General features: G+C 47.9%; 1 protein-coding gene and 1 long non-coding RNA gene across 3 annotated transcripts in view; one reads left to right on the top strand and one right to left on the bottom strand.

Annotated features, from left to right (window-relative positions):
* Window positions 1–22,026, top strand: part of TBC1D1 (TBC1 domain family member 1) — a 220,581-nt gene that overhangs the window by 140,372 nt on the left and 58,183 nt on the right. For both annotated transcript variants that reach the window (XM_008140210.3, XM_054729566.1), the window contains 3 exons: window positions 905–991; window positions 4,607–4,890; window positions 8,891–9,030. In XM_008140210.3, coding sequence (XP_008138432.2) covers window positions 905–991; window positions 4,607–4,890; window positions 8,891–9,030 — 511 coding nt within the window. The remainder of the gene's footprint in view (window positions 1–904; window positions 992–4,606; window positions 4,891–8,890; window positions 9,031–22,026) is intronic.
* LOC129152132 (uncharacterized) lies at window positions 13,211–21,017 on the bottom strand. The gene is made up of 3 exons (XR_008558850.1): window positions 20,888–21,017; window positions 16,132–16,251; window positions 13,211–13,252 (listed from the first exon to the last, which is right to left on the bottom strand). It is a non-coding gene; the product is annotated as an uncharacterized LOC129152132 (long non-coding RNA).

Below are 22,026 nucleotides of genomic sequence, written 5' to 3'. Positions count from 1 at the left end.
CATAAGAATCCAGTTTCTGTCCGCAGCTCTTGTTTTGTACCTGGAACTCTCTGTGGCAGGGTTAGCAAACTACAGCCATCAGAGCAAATACCACCCACCTCCCATTTCTGTAAGTGAAGGTTTATTGAAGCACAGCCACATCCATTCATTCACTGGTTGTCCGAGGCTGCGTGTGTGCAGAGTGGAGTAGTTGCCATGGACACCACATGGCCCATAAAGTGTAAGAGATTTGTTTTCTGGCCCTGTACGGAAAGGTGTGTGGACTGCAGCTCTATAGGAATAGAAATAGAGAGTATACATAGGCACCGATCTGGGAGTTCTTTAAGAAATCACACTCCCTCAGCCCCCAGTGATTATAAATGGCACTTCTCAGAAATCAAAGTGTGATAACCTTTCTGGAGCCTGCAACATCATCTTATAGTTCTCTTTTTATTTCCTGACACACTTTATTTAAAAAATATGCTGCATTTTTTTTTTTTAGTTAAAGTTAATTTTTATTTTGTTTGAAGATGCTTCTGAGAATTTTGCAGCATCCTTAGACATAATTAAAAACAGTCCATTTACAAAGCCGGGGGTGGGGTGGCTGTCTGTGAGAGTCCCACATGCACGGAATGTTGTGAGTGTCATACAGCCGGCAGGTTACGACGACAATTCATAAATGAATTGTCTCTTCTTCCTTCCTATTAAAACTGCCAATTGACTAATCCACAAGGTGTTTAGGTTGGTGTGCTATTAGAAAAACAAAAGACAGAAATGTTGGTTGTCTTCATGTATACGTGTGCTGAGCAGCATTTCTCAAGGAGATGCATTTCCCTGACTTGACTTACACACACCACGATGCAGCTAGCTGATGCTTTTGCAGAAGCCTCAGGGGTCATAACTCAACTGCCTTTTCTTTACACAGGGTAATAAAGCCAGAGGCCTTCCGGAACATTCTGCCAGCCTGGATCTGGACGGCTCCGTGTCTAGCACGTTAAATAACACCAACAAAGTAAGCACATTTTTCTTTATATGATGCCCTTAAAGGAGCCAGCAAATGGGCCTTGTTCACCTTCTCTCCGCAGGGCTGATCTAAAGGGACAAGGAGGCCTCCCGTCTCCATTCAAGGAAAGTTTGGTGGTTTCAGTCTTCGTGGTGCCGTGGAGGCTGGCCACGCAGTTAGACCATGACACAGGCGTTTCACACGGCTCGGCAGATGCCATTCCGTAAACTCGTGGTCGGCAAACTGCGGCTCGCGAGCCACATGCGGCTCTTTGGCCCCTTGAGTGTGGCTCTTCCACAAAATACCACGGCCTGGGCGAGTCTATTTTGAAGAAGTGGCGTTAGAAGAAGTTTAAGTTTAAAAAAATTTGGCTCTCAAAAGAAATTTCAATCGTTGTACTGTTGATATTTGGCTCTGTTGACTAATGAGTTTGCTGACCACTGCTGTAAACAGAGAAGGGAGATCACGCATTCAGACCACTGAGATCGGATTTATTGCAAGCCACAGTGGATTTCTTTCCCAAGTCGCTTTTCCAATATTAAAAATAACTGAAATTGGGCAAACCTCAGAAGTGGGTTCGTGAATTCTGAGAAGTATGCAGCTCAAATTCCTGGACCTTCCTTTGTCCTCCAGCTGGCTCTGTCATTGTGATGAGACATTTCTGTTCTATTTAAAGAAGCCGCCACGCTCCAGCCCGTGCCTCTGCCCCAAACACGGGTTGGTGACGGTGACCAAGCAGTGGTTCTCTTTGGTGACCAGCCCGCGTCCTTGTTTTAGTTTTTTGCTTTCTAGACATTTAAGCCATCGAAGCTTGGTTAGCTCAGTTTGTTAACCACCGCCGAGTGGGTTTTGGGTCTTGTGCTAAGGAAGTCAGCATTCCTTCTGCTCCCCAAGGGCTTCAGATTTAAGGAAGAGGGAACTCTTGTGGCGGCCAGCGCCTTCGCACAGCGACTCCAAGATCTTCGAGATCCCTATTGGGCTCGTGGCTTTTTAAAGTTTTTAGATCATAACCAACTGTAAGAAACACACGCAACACTGGGAAACGGTTCGCAAACACATACATACACACTCACACAAAAATTTCACACAATTAAAATTTCACAAAACAGTGTTTACCGTAAACAATGAGTGACACGTGCTGGTATTCTCTCTTCCGTTTGAAAAGTGTTCCCGGCACAGCTCTCAGTTGGCATCACTGCCTGCTGACGGGTTCCCATCTGCGGAGTGAGGAAGTCCACCTTCCACCAGTGCTTCTCAGACCCCGAGGGGCGTCTTCCATGGGTTCTGGTTAAAATGCAGACTCGGATGCCGCAGGCCTGGCAGGAGGCCAGAGACTCTGAACTCTGGACAAGTGCCAAGGCGAAGCCCATGCTGTGGCCGGGGAACCCACTTTGGGGAGTGAGACCCCAGACTCCAGTCCTCTGCGTATGGTTTTCTGAGTTAAAATCTAGCAGAAGTGCCAACTGCTCTTCACTCCCTCCGTACTGATTGCACCTCGTGGTTCGTGTCAGGTTTGGGAACATTGTAGTTTCTCTGCTGTACACAGATGGCTACACGGGGCCTTGCCCTGTGGGAACTTGTCTGTAGGAGAGGTGACAGGTCCACAGGGAGCACCAGCACCTGGGAGGAGCCCTGGGATTTGGATGAGAGACGGCGGTGACCTGTGGTCACCGTGAGGGGAGAGGGAGTTATTTCTGGTCCGTGGAAGCAGGGGAAGTTTGGAGAGGAGAACAGTGAGGCTTTTGAATGGAACCTTGAAGAAAGGGTAGGAAGTGTACTGGTGGAAGTGGATGGGGAAGAAGGTGTTTCAGATAGATCACTGCGCACAAAGATAACCGTGAAGACACGCATGTCACTCATGTGACTTTTCCAGTAAGTCTTGCTTGTTTTTTTATCCTTCTCCAAAACACACATCTGGGAATAGACACACAGCTTGAGTTTCTAGGGTAGTTGTAGGAGAAATGCAGCTTTTCAGAAGCTGCGTGTGTGTGTTGTGTGTGTATCTTTATGTGCACTTCTTTAGATCTTTTTTCACCCTGAGCTAGAGAAACTGTTGTAAAGGTGCACATTTAATGCAATTGGATCTCTCCCAATAAATTGATCACCTAGGAGGAGTTGCAAAGGAACTGGACGTCCGAGTGGCCCTTTCAGGTGTAAGTTTAAGCTAAGGGTTAGTTAGCCCTTTTATGGAATGTGGAGAGGGATGTTAATGAGAATTGAGGTGAACAGGTCTGCATGGTGGAGTTTGTTTGCTGTGATGTATTGTCTTAGACAAATTTTTAAATCCTTTCATTAAAAAGGATCCTTGGAACGATAGAGTCCTGAAGAATAAAATATTTTAGTTATGTTTAAAATATCATTTCATAGTATGCTGGGAATTAAGCTTTTCCCATCTAATTCCTACAAAATTAAGTGTATATAATCTCTCCCCTCAATCCACATAAATTAAAATCCTTAGTACCTATCATCTAAAAGGCACTCAAGTAGGGAGGGATGGGTGTGGGATGGAGGGGATCAATGGGGAAAAAATCAAACAAACAAAGGGGACCTGTAATACTTTCAACAATAAAGATAAATTAAAAAGAAATAAATAGAAGACATTCAACTATATAGCAAATGAATAGAGAGAATGTAGATTCTCCAGTCCACTGTTAGATGCATTCATTCCTTTTTTACTCTTTTCATATTAATTTATCCCTTCTAGCAATTTCAGTAGGGACAAGTTGGTACACTTCCTCTTATTTTATATTTTTTGATTTGAGAAAAATATGTTGGCCACATACCAAGTTCTGGGAGTGCTAAGCATCAGTTTGAGGGGTAATAGTTCATGCCTTTGAAAAAGTATGTATTTTGAAAATCTACAGTCTTAAACTATTGTCATGATTCTCAACAAATGTTTGAGGGCCCACTCAGTAAGTTCATTGAGTACCTAACAAAACAATAACTTACATTTGTGTCACATTTTACAGTGAGCAGAGTAGTTTTGGTTATATTATCCTGCTTAATTCTGAAAGCCAGTGAGATAAATTTTCACTCTAGAGATGAGGAAATTGAGGTGCAGAAAGAAGATAAGTGATTGGCCCTGAATCGTGGCAATAAGTGCCCAGGGAGAGATTTTTCCATATACTAAGAATAATTGAGGATATAATTTTTAACCCTCAAGATTACCAAGTTAAATCTTAGCATTAGATCAAATCCAGAGAGAGAGCCTTAAAATGTGGGTGTAACATGCATGGACACACTTGGCAGAGATAAAGAACCCGATTGGTTTAAACAGTGCAGACAAGCTATCCAACCCTCAGTACGCATCTTATGAGCAATAGTTCAGTTGTGTTTTCCGGAGAGAGGAAGCGGGGTTTGGCCTGGGACCGTTCTGTGTCATGGTTTGCGTCCTCACTCTTGCATGTGGGCAGTTTCCCATTTGTCCCACAAATTAGCATTTTGTCTCTGACCAGCAGGCATTTAAAGGGCCTTTATTTCCGTATGGATTGTGGTGGCTTCCACATGGCATTATGATCAGGTGTGCTTACGTACTGAACTGTTTTCCTGCTGCTGGGGTTAGAGCTTTGTAAACCCCACAGATTTCCTGGGATCCATCTGATCTGTCTGTCTGTCTGCCGCCAGGAGCCCTCTGTGTGTGACAAGGAGGCGCCGCCCGCGTCTGAGAGCAGTACCAGGCTCCTGGGCTCCTCGGACGACCTGCTGTCCGGTGATGTGGAGAGCCGCCCCACGGAAGAGCCCGCCCTGCTCTCCCCGCAGCAGGGCTACCGAAGGCGGGCGAACACCCTGAGTCACTTCCCTGTGGAGTGCCAGGAGCCCCCGGAACCCGCCCAGGACTCCCCGGGGGGCTCGCAGAGGAAACTTATGAGGTACCACTCAGTGAGCACGGAGACGCCTCACGAACGAAAGTAAGATTTGTTTAAAATGTAAATCTGTTGTGTGTAATAGCTGGGCCATACCTGTTACTTAGCAGGTATGTGCATCCCAGGCATGTTCAGTGGGTCAAAGAGAAACCCGAGTCAGGTTTTACTCTTGGCTTACAGAGATAAGACTTGAAGCAGTGGCACGCTCCCGTCCCCCCACCCCCCGTGGGAAACGTAGATGAAGCGTCACTTGTCACAAGTGTTGGTGAGAAGCAGGAGAAACCGAGCAAAAACGACCCTGATGGCGTATAAGGATCACTCCTCCAGGAGGGCCAGGCGGTGCTGACCTTGGCACTTAGCTCATGGCTTTGAGGAGAAGTGGGGAGTGGGCCAGCAGGGCGGGGTGCTCACCTGAAAACCGGGAGCATGTCCTCGGTGGGACCTAGGTGGGTGGAGCCTGAGGGGCCACGTGGGCGCCTGTGCTGGCCGCAGAGGCCTGGGCCCCGGCCCCTGATCTGGCTGTGACCTGCTTAAATCTCTCCGTGACAAAATTGGAACAGATGTTTTCTAAAATCTCAGTGGGTGGGAAAATCCTAGAGTCTTGTAACAAGATTTGCTCATTCTAATAATTGGGCTCTAATGGGAATTTCCTTGTCACAGACACGGGTAAGTACTCTAGGAACAGAAGTTCTCCTGTTCCACCTGGGGTCCCTTGGCATTTGACCCTAAGTGTCAGAGACCACAAGTGGACAGAGTTACCTTTAAAAATAACTGTAAAGCACCTTTTACAATCCCTGGCCTCATAAACGCGAAGTAGGACCACACCTGCCTACAACAGGAGCCACAGGATGGGTGTCAGTGCAGGTCATGCTCGGATAGTGCACAGTCCACCCCGTGGGCGGGGGCTGGGGGGTGAAATGTTCCCAGTGAGGAAGTGACCGGCATTGGCAGTCCTTAAACAATGTAGCAGGACCGCTGGGCTTTGCCTCCAGGCAGCCATTGAAAACAGTTGGGGCAGTTCTTTGGAATTTGCTGGATAACCATGATCCCCAAGCAGGACGCACTTCAGAAGCTAATATTTGATACTGGGACATTTTAGAGACAAACACAGTTGGAGGCCTCATGAGGTTCTTGTCCTGTGTCTTAAAGCCCTGTACTCACACTGGGTCCTTTTATTCTACCTCTCCTCTGGGTTGCCACACTCCATCCGGGCATTTTCAGTGCGAATGCAAACTTTCCTGTCTAGAGAGGCCTGGTTCTCTTGCTAATAAGCCTGGTGTTTCACACAAGGCAGAGGTGGGGGGAATCAGTGTCCCTGACAGGGCATTCCCCTTCTCCCCTGAGAATGCAGCTTCCTAATGGGTCATGCCGGACATAGGGGCTGAGAGGGAAGCGGGGAGGGGGAAATGTCCCCGCTCTCTGCCACCTCCTCCTCCCTCCCCTCCTCTCCCCCTCTCTCCCCTACCTATTGCACTTCCGCACCCCATAGGAACTCTTCTTGTTTATGTCCAGGAAATGAGACATTGACATTCAAGGCAAGTTATTGTTCATTTTCAAGAGAGATGTATTTTTAAAACTCTGGAATTTGGTTTGCTTTTCTTCGCTTTTGTTTCAATTGAAATTTTTTTCCTGTCAGTTCCTAAAAAGGGGATAGAGGAAACAGTACTATTGGAACTTGTGGAGATATGTGGGAAATGATCAGGAATGACCTTTCACAATACTCTTTGTTTTGCTAAAAACTACCTTTGCCAACGAGAGTCGGGATGCAGAAGCGAAGTGAGACACCGACCTCCTGCCCGCACTCTCGTGCCCTCCTGGCCCCCCTCTGCCTCTAAACCCCGGTGCTTTCTCTCTACTTGCTATCTAGTGGGAATCATCCACCTGTTGGCGAGTCTAAAAGTTGCTCAGGTCCTTCAGTTCCTGCTCCTCCACCTCGTCTTAACCCCTCCGCCTCCTCACCAAATTTTTTTAAGCACCTAAAACATAGCCCGAGTGGAGAACAAAGTGGGAATGCCGTGCCTAAGAGGTGAGCACACTCGCATGGCAAGTTCAGTGTCGTTTGTCTTCCCGGGAGGTTCGCACAGAGAGGATGTGCTGCATGGAGGGGATCTGGGCCACGAGTGTGTGTGTGTGGTTTTATTATTTTCAGTCTATCATTCGAACTGACTTAATTTTACTATTGATTAATTTTCTCAAAATTAAATTTCCCCCCAAATTTTAATTTCCTCAGAAAGGTCTTAATGGCAAGCCATTTGTATATACTTACTGTCACATTCCCCTGCCCCAATACACACACACACACAACACACACACACACACACACACGTTAACAACACGTGTTTGACCTTAGACACCGCAGTTTGTGCCACATCAGAAATGCCCTCATTAATTTTTCCAGTTTGAAAGAAAGAGTCACTTTGGAAGATGGACTGATTTTTTTTGGTTGTTTTGATTTTCCTTTATTCTGGTAAGAGTGCTTATCAGGAGATCGGCACTCTTAACAAGGGTTTAAAGGGTCCCACACCGTATTGTTAACCCTAAGCACCGTGTTGCATGGCAGCTCTCTGAGTTTATTCATCTCGCATAACTAAATGGACTGACGCTTTTAAATTAACTCATTGGTTCCATTCACTTAAAATGGAATTTTATTAACTGAAAAATTCAAGTTAAATCTCACTTGTAAACTATTTTTAATTTCCCACCTGGTTTACTTTCTCTTAGCATTAGAACTAAAATGTTGCTTTAATTTTGAAGCTGGTGTTTTATACTTTGTATGTTTGTATTTCTTTATCCTAAACTCTGTTTTCAACCGAACTCTCAGCATCTCCTACCGCAATGCCCTGCGGAGAAAACTCCACTCTTCTTCCTCTGTGCCAAATTTCCTAAAATTTCTGGCTCCTGTAGATGAAAATAACACCTCTGACTTTATGAGCACAAAAAGGTAGGGTTTCCTTTAGATGTTTCAAGCCTGGGTAGAGAGTTGAACTGTTAGACATACAGGGATTTTCAGCTGTTCTTTTGCCATTTAAAAAGTCATTTTAGCTAAACTTATTGTATCTTCTTTCTTGTACTTTTTTCTTACTGAATGCCATTTAAAAAATGTACTGTCAGCCTCTTCTGATTTTGACGAGGATTCGTTTATTAATATGCTGTTGTTTTCAGAAGAGTAAAGCAGGTCTTAACCAGTTCTCTAAGTGACATTGGTGCTGTGGGTAGTGAGCGTGTGGCTGGGTGTCCGATCTGTAGGTGCCGGTGATTGCTTAGTTGTGCGTATGTACACAGGGTGGGCAAAAGTAGGTTTACAGTTGAGGATGCACGAAACACAGAGTTTATTTTGTATGATTATTTATTAATTATTGTATTATTTTCCATATGAGCAAAGGTAAGCCTGCTTTTGCCCACCTCTGTATATGTACACACACTCAGGTGTAAATTATAAGGGCTTCCTTCCCCAAGTTGTCCTGCGAATAGGAAGCACATTAATGACTCGATGTTATTTATGTATATTGATAAATGTACTGTGTTTTGTAGTTTTAAAAATGCAAATGTTAAATCAGTAGTCATCAGCAAGTGACCGAGTAATTACTACCTTGGCGGTTCTATGTAATTTAACTTTTGTATTTTGTGTGGTGACCTGTGGAGACGCAGGCCTGTGCTGAGAAAATACTCCCACAGCCAGACCAGGGAGGAGTGTGGCCCTGGTGACAGTGCCCCCTCTAGGCAGTTCCTCTGCATAATGAAGTGGCGCCCAGAGAGGCCCAACTGGAAGCTAAGGATGCGTGGAGCATATTTCTAAATACCTTTTACTATGGAAATAAATGAGGGGCATGTACTCTCACCCTTTTTATGCAGAGCCTCCTGTAAGAAAGCAGCGCTGCCGGAGTGATGGCCCACTCTGTGCTGGACTTCTGCAATGATCGAATTATATTTCCTTATGCAAAGATAATTGATATTATAATGCGTTGTTTAAAAAAACAAAAACTTAAGCTAAAATACCTGTTTCTATCTCCTCACCAGTCATAAATCAATTGTCATGTCATTTTAGGGACTTCGACTCCAAAGCCCACCATCTCGGTGACCCCAGTGGGACCCCTGTGAAGACGCGGAGACACTCGTGGAGGCAGCAGATATTCCTCCGCGTGGCGACCCCGCAGAAAGCGAGTGATTCGCCCAGCAGATACGAAGGTGAGCCCGCCCCTGACAGACAGCTGCTAGGTTCTGGCCTGAGTTCTTCCTGCAGCAAAAGGGCATCGGTGGGCGAAGAGCTGACATGGGATTTCCAGTCGGAATCTCCCCTGGTTTCAGAGCTCCCTGGGTGAGAAGCCCAGATACAATGCTTATCGCTGTTTTCAGAGGTCCTCGCAGCAGCTGCCAACACCTTGGTGGCCCCTCTGCCCTGGCCGGTTTGGCTCAGTGGATAGAGCGTCGGCCCCTGGACTGAAGGCTCGCAGGTTCGATTCCCGTCAAGGGCAGTACCTGGGTTGTCGGGGCACATGTGGAAGGCAAACAATCAATGTGTCTCTCTTGCATAGATACTTCTCTCTCTCTCTCTCTCTCTCTCTCCCCCCTCTCCCTCCACTCTCTCTAAAGATCAATGTCAGGTGAGGATTAAAAAAAAACCAAACACGGCACCTCTGCCTACCTTCTGTGCTTGCTCCCCACCCTGCCCCTCGTAGTGTTAGAGGCTCAGCCTGTCACCCCCACTTCCCGCCTTCCCTCCTCACTGTGTCCCCAAGCTTGCCTGCATTCCCTCTGCGATCTAGTGTAGGTTTGCACACCACCTCAGGGGGTGGCTTTAGAGACCCGGATCCCAGTGCTGTGGTCACGCTCCGTGTGCGGCCAGTTGCTGTCCCTCAGTCGTGTCATGGGAGGGCTCTCTGGTGTCCTCCCGTCCTTCCTGTGCCCTGAGGAAATGGAGAATGTGCTGAATCTGCCTTCGGGCCGCCTTGTGTCCAGCTGTATTGTAAAAAATGAACTTAAATACAGTTCTTTTGACTAAAATCAAGATTTTTTTTCCTGCACAGTGTTATCACAAACTTTCAACAGTGTTTACTTTCTTTAATCAAAAACCATGTTTTTCTTAAAAAATGCAAACTAAAAAAGTAGACGCCCAAATATTGCTCAAGTTCCTCAGATTGTTTCTAGTGTGGATTCACTCTTGTCCCTTGACACACGTCTGCGTGTCTCTGAGGAGGCTAATCCGAGAGTTTTCAGACCAGGTTCCATGCACCTGCCTTTTGGAAAGTGGCACTGTTGGAGGGCCCCTCCCCCTCCCCTCTGCCCTCGCTCTCCTCACCCTCCACCCTTCTTCCCTCCCTCCCCCTTTTCCCCCAGAGTTCTCACTAACATTTAATTTTTTGAAAATTAATACTCTGACAAATTAAACAAGAGCCTGATTTGGACTTAGCTAGTTCTGTGACGTAAATCATATAACTTCACTTACACTTAGTTCTTTTAGTCGTAAAACAGTTATAGCAATGTGGGCTTTTCCTATCTCATGGAATTACATTAAATCACACAGGTGGAGGTACTTTGAAAGCCCAGACATGTCAAATGTAAATGGTAGTGTTGTTTTGGTTCCCTTTACTGAGCTTGGAGCTCTGGTGTTAGGCGTCCTGTACGCCAGCACCGTTGTTCCTCAGCAGGAGCCATGTAAGGGAACACTGGTAAGACCGGGTTTATAAATTCAGTGAGATGAAAATGTGTTGTTGTGTTTTTTTCTTCAGTAAATTGAGTTGTTTCAATTTGTATCAACTTAGAAAGTATAGTTGTAAAGGTTTCATTTTCATGTTGGAGAAAACAATGGCCTAGACTGTGTGACCCAGCTCCCTCCTTTTTAAACTTCTAAGCCAAGCCCACTGGGGAGATGACTGTAGAAAATGCTGTGCTCGTAACCCATGCAGCGTGGGGGCCTCTCCTGGTCGGCAGCTCTGGCCTCAGGAATGGCTGGTGGCTTCTGCAGGCCCCACCCCGTGCCCCTCTTTTCCTGAGTGTGTGGAAGTGTGGCGAGTTTCGGGCACTGGCATCTCCCAGTCGGGGTCTGAGGATCTGAGCCAGAAGCTTGGTCAGTGCTGGCAAACGTCTGCTTCTCTGGAGAACCCGGCATGAAACGGCCAGTGGCATGCACTGTGGGCGGGTGAGAGAGCATGACCTCTGTCACCGTAGTGGGTGGGAGCACTAGGCTCAGGAAGGAGGAAGAGCACCCCAATTTGTGTCCACACTCTCTTTTTGGGGAGTTTGTCTTTTTAATAGTGTAGTTGGGGATATTGTAAGAGAAGGATATTTAACTCCAAGTTATATCCTTATTTATGACTAGCGGTCTGGTGCACGAAATTTGTGCACTGGGGGCGTCTCTCAGCCCGGCCTGCGACCTCTCTCAGTCCGGGACCCCTTGGGGGATGTCTGACTGCTGGCAGTTGGACATCCCCCTTGCAGTCCGGGACCCTCGCTCCTTACCGCCCACCTGCTCGTTCCTTACTGCTCAGCTCATTGCTCCCTAGCGCTGCTGGGAGGTGGGAGAGGCTCCCACTACTGCTGCTGCGCTCGCCAGCTGTGAGCCCGGCTTCTGGCTGAGCGGTGCTCCCCCTGTGGGAGTGCACTGACCACTAGGGGGCAGCTCCTGTGTTAAGCGTCTGCCCCTGGTGGTCAGTGCACATCATAGCGACTGGTCCTTCTGGTCATTCCACCCTAACGGTTGCTTAGGCTTTCATTAGGTAGATACATGAATTGCTAGGGATCTTTGGTGAATTCTGGGCTGGCGACACAGTTGGGCAGAGTGAATGAGGTGGGAGAATGTGGGGTTGCCCCAGAGTCAGGGCACTGAGCAGACCCTCCACAGCCCTGGTCTCCAGGGAACAGAGAACGGAGCACTTGGTGTTGTCCATCCCCCTCGGTGGACATGGTACCCAGACGTGTACCCAGACGTCCACCTGACAGGGCCCCTAGCTCACTCACACGTTGGCAGCAGAGCAGAGAGCTGTCCTCCAGCGTGCGGGGGTCTGAGGTGGTCAGGAAGGTGACGCAGGGAAGGAGTGTAGAGCTCACTTAGGGTCCTCTTCTCAAATCAAGAGCAGAGTGACTGCACCCCAATCCTGCTTTTCACCGCAGGAGCCGGCACTGGAGCAAGCTGTCTGCATTTCCTACCTATGGCCCAGACTGAGTGTGCCTCCCGCCATCCTGATTGAGACAGAGGGATGCCATTTCTTAAAACAGCTCTCAGAATGGATAAAATTAGAAAGAAAGTCAGTGAAGCGAATGTTTTCAGTATAAAGTCACCTCCCACCCAGTGGAAGTCCCTGTGATGCTCCCCGCCCTGTGCGCCTCTTACCTCAGCCCTCCTCACGGGGGCGCCGTGGAGCCCCCCTCTGCAGCCCCTTCCTGCGGGGGGGAGCCCCTCATGGAGCTACTGTGCCGAGCAGCTCGGGCTGTGATTTCTCTCACTGCCAGGCCAGCCTGAGCAGGATGCCCGCCTCCTCTTCCCCTGCCGCAGTGGCGAGGCCCCCTGCTGCCGGGGCTCCTCCTCCCAGGTCCTGGTGCCCTGTTGCGGGGGAGGGCGGGGTGTGTGTGTGTGTGGACAGAGTTGGGAGTGTGTGGGGAGGGACTGAGGGAAGCCCAGGAGGGGGAACTGAACTGTGATTTGTGGCTGAAACAGCAGAACAGCAGTAGCACGTGAAGTGGAGTTTGGAAGTGGCGGCCAGCACAGCATCGCTGGGGATGGAAGTGTGATGGGGCACTAATGCATCTGAATGGATACCTGTCATGACAGTGCACTTGGCTCAGCGGCCGGGAATGTACCAGCGCCTGGACGACTGTGTGAGGCAGCCGTCCCATTCCAGGACAGACCTGAGTTTTCAAACACACCTTCTTTTTTTAAAAAAATGTATTTTTATTGATTTCAGAGAGGAAGGGAGAGAGAGAACGAGAGAGAGAAACATCAATGTTGAAATAGAATCACTAATAGCCTTCCTCCTCCACACCCGCCACTGGGGATCCAACCTGCAACCCGGGCATGTACCCTCGACCAGAATCGAACCCGGGACCTTCCAGTCCGCAGGCCGATGCTCTATCCACTGAGCCAAACCGGCCAGGGCCAAACGCACCTTCTTAGCCTGAGCCAGGTGCTGCCCCAGGTCCCCGGCCCTCGGTGCCCCGGTCTCTGCAGCCACACGGAGTGCACATGCTTCCTTCTACTTCCCGGACTTCAGGTGGCGAGGGTCCTGGAGTAGCTGCTCCCTTTAGAGCTGCTCCAGGGACTCCTCTTGTCGAAGGCCTGTTCTCTCAAGGCAGGGCCCCGCCATGACCCCTCTCAGCTCTAGGTAATTATCTCCCATTCTTTTTAAAATTATATATTTATGTATTTATTTATTTATTTATTTATTTTTCTCACCTGAGGATACTTTTTCCATTGCTTTTCAGAGAGAGTGGAAGGGAGGTAGGGGGAGAGAGAGAGAAACATCCATGTGAGAGAGACACATCCATTGGTTGCCTCTCACATGTGCCCTGACAAGGGGTGGGGAGTGAACCCGCAACCCAGGTTCCCGCCCTTGACCGGGAATCGAACCTGAGACCCTTGAGTGCCCAATCTGACACTCTAATCACTGGCCCACACCGGCCAGGCCCATCTCCCATTCTTGACTCCTACAGTACGTTGTCCCTTTGGCCATGAACTCACTGACAAAGTGGACTGATTTCTAGCTGCACTTGAGAAAGGGTTTCTAAAAAGCTTTCCCCCAAACAGTTGGCACCGGTGAAGTGTTGCAGCATTGGTTTGGCCAGTTCAGTTGGGGTGGTTTTGAAGCGTGATTCTGGTGACCGATGTGTGTAAAAGCTGGGTAACCTTGACGAGCCAGGCCTTCTGTGTCCTTAAGTGATTGATGGAAGGGCCGAGCACGACAGGGCCATGTGCAGGTACCGCGGCCGCCGATCCTAGTCCGTCATCATCACCGATGCTTCATGCCCAGCCTCCTCAGCGACTGCCAGGAAGGGGTCCTGAGCCGGCCCGGGTGCATGAGGCCAGTCCTGATACATCGCCCACCTCTCCTTGACCGGGTCTCCTGCTGGGCCCCTCACTCTCGCCACACGCGCTGCTGCCGTGGCTTCTTCTGCCCGTGTGCCCATGACTACCTGCCTCACTCGCCTCAGATCATTGCTTAAAATCACCTTTTCAGAAACCTGCCTGGCCATCCCCGCTCCCACCACCAGACGTTCCCGTCTCCTTATCCTGAGTTTTCTCCCCAGCACTGACCCCCTGAAACAGACTCCAGCAGTTCACCATCAGGTTCCTCGGTCTGCACAGGTTTTATGACTTTTCAAGGAGGCGAGTAAATTGCTCAGATTCTCACACACTTAATACTGTTCATGGTGATTTCCTAACTCCCTCCTCATTGTCCTGTTTCTTTCTGGACACTTGTCCCTTCTGCTCTCTTACTGAAATTAAAATATGCTGTCTGAATGTTTTTTTTATATTGTAGGTGCTCTGTGTATGAGAGGGAGAGAGAATAAAAGCATTTAAGACTAAGTGGGCATGATTATAATAATCACTTATTATGACCTCATTTGTGGAAGTGCTTTCTATGAATTATTTCCTTTAACTTCCAGTCAGCTCTATGATGGTTGGCATTTTTGTTACACCGTTTACAGATGAAGGACCTGAGTGGTGGAGTGGCCTACATCACTGTCCCCAAACCACAGGGCTAGCGGGTGACAGAGGCAGGATGAGCTCGTGGGTCCGCATCCCAGAGCTCACGCTCTGAACCGCACTCAGGCCTGGGCTGCCACCAGAGATGACCGAGTCACCCCCTGGGGGTGGCCCTGCGTGTGTGTCCTGTGGTGGCCTCCTTCCCGCCAGAGGTCCCCTGTGGTGTCTGTGTCGGGCGCGTATGCTCCGTCTATCCACTGTCTTCCGTTGGCCTGGCACCGATACATTTCTGAGCATTTTAACCTGTGGACTTGGCTTCAGTCATGTTAGCGTTGGGATTGGAGGATGCAGGGGAGGGAGGATGAGTTCCTAATATCTGTCTGTGAATTTTCTTCTCCCAAATCAGGCACCTTCGCCCTCTGTCACTGTCTGCTCCCCATGTTTAAGGTGAGGGAATGCCAGCATCTTCCACTGTGGTCGGGGCCACTTGGACCCACACCAGGCATGTTGCCTTAGCGGCTGGACCCATGGGCACCCTGGGATGTGCCGGGGTTCTTGATCTGGCATCTAGAAGGGTTCAGCAATCTGGAGAAAGGCTGTGCATAGATTAAGTAGGAGTCCAGAGATGGAAGGTAATTTTGAAAGGCATTGGAGGTCAGAGGAGCCTAGCTGAAGAAGCCAAGTTATCCTTGTCTTAGGACCCCTTGCCTTTTATTAACACGAATTGTCCTAAGGTAAGGTGGAGATACACATCAAAGGGTATGGTACAGAAGCATTGTCAGATTGGGGAATAGCCTATGGCTGTTCAGGTGTTTGGCCAGTAGGAGGCAATAACATGTAGATTAAGATGCCCTGAGCTGTCTGGCAGCAAACAGTCCTATTCAGGTTTGGGGGAAATGCCTTTAGCCATTCCAACAGGTGATTACATATGTGACTCAGCCCTTGTTGCGTCCCCAAGTTCCATCAACCTTTTGATGAAACTCTTGCAATTACGACATGCTGGAATTGGCTTCCGGCAGGGACGCAGTGGGTCTGGGTGGTCAGAGGGTCACCACTTCTAACAGGCTCCCCGTGATGCTGTGCACGCTGAGCAGCCACGGCTTAGGATAAGTGGCCACGGTAACTCCAGCCCAGGCCTTCTCGTCCTGGTGCGGACACCTCTGGGCACCTCTCTGCCGCTGGGCTCGCTCTGGGTGAGCCAGGGAGCCACCACGTGTCACAGATGAGGGACTCAAATAAATCTGGGCCATGGGGACATTTTTGCGAAGATTTGTGCTGCCTGGAGCAGCAGTTAGTCTGGTTGGGAAAATACAGTAAAAACGACAACAACAAAACACCTGGTGACAGGGACACAGAAAAATCTGATTCTGTGCCCAGTGAAACCAAGCACAGGGCCCTGCCTCTTTCCTGCCGGTGTGTTTTCTGGGGATGCTCTGTGCCTGGGGTGGCACCAAGGGCTCGGAGTGTGCGATGTTTGTTTTCCAAGCTGCGGGCTCTGAATTGTCAGGCCCCAAAATATTGCTGCAAATCAACTTCTGACTAGATATTTGCTAGTAGGAATACTGCACAGTTTTTCCCCCTGGTGTATCATACAAAAGATTCTTTTTTGTTAAGAAATAAATGGGCTGGAGGGAGGTCCTTTTATTTACCTCTTTGAGCCAAGGAGCGATGTTAGTCCTCGTCCAATACTTTTCATTTCAGCATTGGCTGTTACATTGTGCATTTACAGATTTCACCAGCGATAGAAGTGTTCAGGCTCTGCGTGTCTCCTTAAAAGAAAAAAGAAAAACCCATCTGATAGAAATGAGATTTACGGGTTTGAAACCCACTGCATAAGCAAATAGTCGAGGGGAACTGAAGCTCTCAGGGTCTTTGTGTTGTGCCTAATTTGTGATGAGGCCAAGTCTGTTGGGTTAGATAGTAGATGTGAGTGGTCCCGGCAAAACTCGGGACCACAGCCTGAACCTGTACGATGACTTTTATATTATTGTGGAAATGCAGACACTGCTCTTTGACAGTGACTGGTGTCATGCATAGCCAAACTTTCACGAGTTTCTATGCCACTGGGAAATTTTAGTGGACGATATAAGCAGGATAACACCAAGTAAAACTTTACCGGGAAATTGAAGCCTCATAGTGACACCTTTTGTGTTGATCCAGGGTTCTCAACTTCCACTGTGCACCCAAGTCAGGTGGTAGATTTTTAAAATGCAGCTGCACCTGCCCTCTGGTTCTCTGCCTCACTGAGTTATTTGGTTAGGGACAAGGCCTGGGCATGAATTCTTTCTTTTCTGTTTTTTTTTTTTTTTAATTATGTATATATTTATTGATTTTAGAGAGGAAGGGAGAGGGAAAGAGAGATAGAAACATCAATGATGAGAGAATCACTGATCAGCTGCCTCCTGCACGTCCCCTACTGGGGATCGAGCCCACAACCCAGGCATGTGCCCTGACCCGGAATCGAACTCTGACCTCCTGGTTCATAGGTCGACGCTCAACCACTGAGCCACACCGGCCGGGCATCTTTCTTCTTTTTTAAACTCTGCCAAATGATTCTGATTGTTGCCTGATTGAGACCCCCAGTTTAGACATCAGAGGGTGACTTGCGACACAGTCACCACTTGATGGCAGTGTTGCTCCCTGTATCTTGATGGCCCTGCTTCCTTTAAAATCCCAGAAAAGTGTCTTTTCTTCTTTTTCCTCCCCTATGTTTGTATCTTATTTTTGTTACAGTATGTCTCTTCCTCGCTCACTTGCAACTTAATTGAATGGAAAGCTACCTTCTAAATCGAGATGTTGTTCTTTATTTTTTCTAGTGTTTTAGGGGATGGGCAAAATAAAGGAGAAAAATACATGGTCTGCTGTTGCCCAGAAACACATGACTTTTTAAGATCGTTCTTAATTTATTTTCCATGTAACTGTGCTTTTCTGTGGTGGGTAAAGACCAGGTCCGAGATAAAATATTGCACGCCAGGAATCGGACTGTTTGTGGTCTTCTGTAGTTGGGAGCTACCAGATTTCCCCCCTTTATTGTGCTTCTTAACACATCATTACAGATGTTGGGGAAGCCACAGTAAATGGCAGGATTTCTCTTCAGTTTGCTATTTTTGTGCCTGGTAACATTGTAAGTTAGCATTGATTGAGCTTTCCTGGTTAACCATCAGTGTTTACAGTCAGTCCTTACACTTGGTGCAAAGGGTGGAGGTAAGGGTTGTCGGTGATCCACCATCTCAACCGCCAGTGCTTGGTGGGGAGAGCTGAGGGCTGAGGGCTTGGACCTGGAGGCCCCGGAGTCAGAAGGGGTGTGAATCCTTGCTTCCAGCAGCCTTGCTGGCAGGGGCCTCCTCCTCAGGACTAAGCTGACCCCAGAGCCTGTGACTGGGCCCTGGCAAGGTTAAAGTTCAAAGTCAAAACCTAGAGGTTTCATCGCAGGCATTGCTGTAAGTAGTCTGAATAGTCTCAGGGGGATGAAATCTGTAGACAGTGGACATGAAGCACCCTCAAAATCGGGGGCAGGACTTGTATGAGGCAAGCAGGCACCCTGAGTACAAAATTTAAGGAGGTACTTACTTTCAGGGTCCTGCAAGTCCTGACCCTGCACTTACATGGCCCTGAGAATGGTGCCTCCTTAAATATTGCATCCCCCTGCCAGGCCTTCTTCACTGCAGCTTACTTAAGTGCCAGGGACGCCAGGGGCCAGGGACCTTAGATTGGCTTTGAGGAGGGAGTCCTTGGAAGGAAGAGTTTGTGTTGTCTAGTTTAAAACACAGCTTTGTTTAGGTAAAATTCACATCCTATACAATTTGCCCATTTAAGTGTACATTTTTCTATATTCATAGGGTTGTGCAACCATCACCACAGTCTAATTTTAAAACATTTTTGTCCTCCCAGAAAGAAACTCCTAGATGTCAGTTTCCATTCCTCCCTTCCCCCCCAAAGCCCTAGGCAACCGCTAGCTAATCTTTCTGCCTCTACGGAGTTGCCTATTCTGGACATTTCGTGTAAATGGATTCACGCAACATGTGATCCTCCGCATGTGCTTCCCTCACTTAGCGCGTGTTCTCAAGGTCGATCCCGTAGCAGGTGTCCGTGCTTTGTTCCTTTTTGTGGCCGTATGATCTCCCATTGTCTCTGTGGACCTGAAACGAATCTTGCTGTTCTTTTACCCGCTGGTGGACATTTGAGTGTTTCTCCCTGTCGGTGGTTATGAAGAGCCGCTACAAACTTTCCCGCACACGTATTAACACATTGAGGGCGGATCACGAGCATTCTCAGTTTTCATATTACACAGTGTTTTACATAAATGTTAAAGCACGCCTTAAAATTAAATACCCATTGCAGTTAGAAGTCATTTATTACATGTTCTTACAAGCTAATATCTTTTTAAAGTATGATACTTTGTAAAACGTTTTTTTGTACTCGTTCAATAGAAACTTACCCGGCCACTGGGTAAAGCTAGGAATAAAACTATGGTGCGCAGTGTGTTCAGAAAGGGTTTTGAGGGTGAGCTGGTGGGAACCTTCTTCTCTGGGGGCTTTGAGTTGTCACCTGGTTCTGACCATAAGGTTTGTTGGATTGGTGGTGAGGTTTGGTCCCCCGGCACCAGGCTCCCTGCTGGCTGGCCTTGTTGATATTTCTCCTGCTCCAGGCCGAGAAGGGAGGGTGCAGGGGACTCCATGTTGCCCCCGGGAGCGCCTGGGAGGCGAGGAGCTCCCACCGCTCTCCCCACCCCAAGGGGGCAGCCACAGGGCCACTGGTCAGCGGCACTGGCTCAGGGCTCCATTTTTTTCAATTGTTCTCAAACTGAGAATGCCCACCGTCCCTTGGAGAACTTGGGGAAACATAGATTGCTGGGCCTCACCCCCAAGGTTTCTGAATGGGGAGTGGAGTGCTTGGTGGGGCCTGGGAATCTGCATTTCTCACACGTTCCCAGGCGCTGCTGATGCTGCAGTTTTGAAGACCACACCTTGCGGGTCCTTTTCAGTTTTTCAAACTGCAGCTGTTGGGAGGGTAGGCCGGGCGCAGCCTATTCTGAAAAATAAAAAAGCCCCTGAGTAGTTGTTAGTAAAATAAACAGATTGAAAATGAGAAATGTGTTCTACGGCAGATTGTGAAAGAGCCAACAAATTCTGTTTTCACTTCAGTGAAACTAGTCTAATATCAAGAATAGCCGTTGCAATTAGCCTTGTGCATTCGGCATTTAGTGCTTGCCCTTTCACACAGTTAGAGGATAGCCCTCACATCGACTCCATTATTTTAGAGATGAGGCTAGAAATACTGACCGATGTGCCGATGTGCTCATAGCTGGTTCCCACCGTGGTTAGTTCCCATCGCTACGATTGGTTCTCTCTAAACCCATCTCTCAGTCACAGTAACCAACTGTTGACCGCTTTAGGAATAAATTACCAAGAGTTTTGACTGGTCTACTTGCTTAAATTTGGGTTGGTGTGGAGACAGACTGTGTTAGAGTGAAAGAACAATACTTATGTTGGGAGTATTCTAGAATTAAATGTTCACTCTTGCTGATAGAGCATACATTTTGGGCATTATTTATTGGTCATTGTGATTAAAAATAAAGACTTGAATTTTCCTAGTTGAATGGTTTCTGTTAAATTTATTTACTTAAATGAGAGCACGTATATCTCCCAGAGGTATAGGCATGCATTCTCACAGACCTGAGCTAGCGGCCCCGGGGTTACAGCTGCCAGCACTGTCGGCGAGCTCTTGATTTTGTAAAATTCTGAGATAAAGCCAAGGGATGCATTAAACTGCATGGATTTTTTTTTTTTGTAAATGGATTTCCCCCCCCCAGTAACTTTGTTTTATCACTTTCATTTAAATGAACATATTTGCAGAATGAGTACTAACGAGATTTTAAACATCGTTTACCAAAGTAGGAACACTGTAATTATGGTCTGATATAATTTGAAAATAACTGTAGTACCAAACCATACATTTTATAGTTGAGAGAATGTGAAACAGGTTTTCCACAGAAAGCTGAAGTCTTATTCATTTCCTTTCCAGGTATATGAGCTCGAGAGCATTCAATTCAGGACAGTTCTGGTGATGGCGAGGGTATAGTCACCCCCTGAGGGTTCCTAGAAGTTTCCTTTCGTCATCCCTAACGCTATAGTCTCAGTCATGCCTGGTGTAAGTCACAACGTACAGTAGGCTACATAGTTAGGCCAGGTGTTTTACTGACATTCAACAAAGTCACCAGGTGTCCTTTCATCTGTTGGAGATTCCTCCTCCCTTTCATTGCCTAATTTCCTCTGCCCTGCCAATTCCACACTTTTCAGCCCCTCACCTTCAGGTACTAAATTTGACATTAGAGACTGTGTGTAGCTGAAAGCATCAGAAATCTCACTACACTGGCATAAGCAAAGAGGGGTTACTTTTTCTTACCTTAACAAGCAGTCTGGACGATGGTAGAGCAAGGCTGGCTCCGTGATGTCACCAGGCCCCTTCTGTTTTTCTGTTTCGTCATCTTAGATGCCCTGTGGTCACAAGATAGTTGCTCCACCTTTAGCTTCCCCTCTGGTTCCAGCCAGAACAAAGAAGAAAGCAAAAGAGGAACGGGTGACCCCTCTAAACCAAGAGAGCAAAACGGTTGCAGAAATCCCTGGTAGAGCTCCACTTGGCTTGTTACCTGAAACTCGTCACCCGGCCACGCGTAGCTGCAAGGGAGGCTGGGGACACTGGTTTTTGGCTGAGCACATGGCCACCTTGTATGCATCCTCAGCTGTGAGAGTGGAGGAGAGCGTGGAGCGGGTGGCGAGCCGAGGGGCTGCAGCACTGCCGGGCGGGTTGCGTGGCCTCTCCCTGGGTGCAGTTCCTCATGCAGCCGTGACTTTGCGTGGATGGTTTTCTTCACCCAGAAACCTGCTCATCTTCCGCCTCCACACCCCACCCACGGGCTCTGTAACACTGACAGACTCTCCTTCCCCCTTCCGCCACGTTGGATGTCACCATTTCTTCTTTCTCTCAGCCTCTCCCTTCCTGATGTTCCTTAAGGGTTTGTGTTTGCCCCTGGTGGAGAGCTGCTTACTTTGCTTGGGGTTACTTATCTCGGCCTCCAGCTCCGTGTTGTCCAATGCAGTAGCCACTAGCCACCTGTAGCTATGAAAAAAATACATGGAGACGTACACAGGGAGAAAAAATGCAAAGAGAACATTGTGCTTTTCTGGTAGAAGTTGTGAGAAGGCGTGGTGATAGCTGATCTTTCCCCCTTTTCTCTCTTTCCGTTTTATAATGTGACATTTTGATAGTAGGAAAAATTAATTTTTAATTAAGGAACATTTAAAATATATTAGTCATATAGAAGGTTAGAATGGAAATGCTTTTCTGTCTCACATCTTGATGGTGGCAAGAATTCAGATTTATTGGAAATGGACCCGATTGTAAAATCACTCCTCTCTGGTGGGCTTAAACTACAGATGATCATTTGGTGAAAAATTTCCCCTCTTTTCTATGGAATTGTTACACTTGGCATGGCCAGCAGTTTGAGTTGAGAAGGTGATGACCTTAATGTGCAGAAATGAAAC

The sequence above is a fragment of the Eptesicus fuscus genome, chromosome 2 (genome assembly GCF_027574615.1).
Source record: "Eptesicus fuscus isolate TK198812 chromosome 2, DD_ASM_mEF_20220401, whole genome shotgun sequence".
NCBI classification, from domain to species: Eukaryota; Metazoa; Chordata; class Mammalia; order Chiroptera; family Vespertilionidae; genus Eptesicus; species Eptesicus fuscus.
The sequence above is the reverse complement of the archived record's forward strand: the minus strand, read 5'-3'. Positions and strand labels throughout refer to the sequence as shown.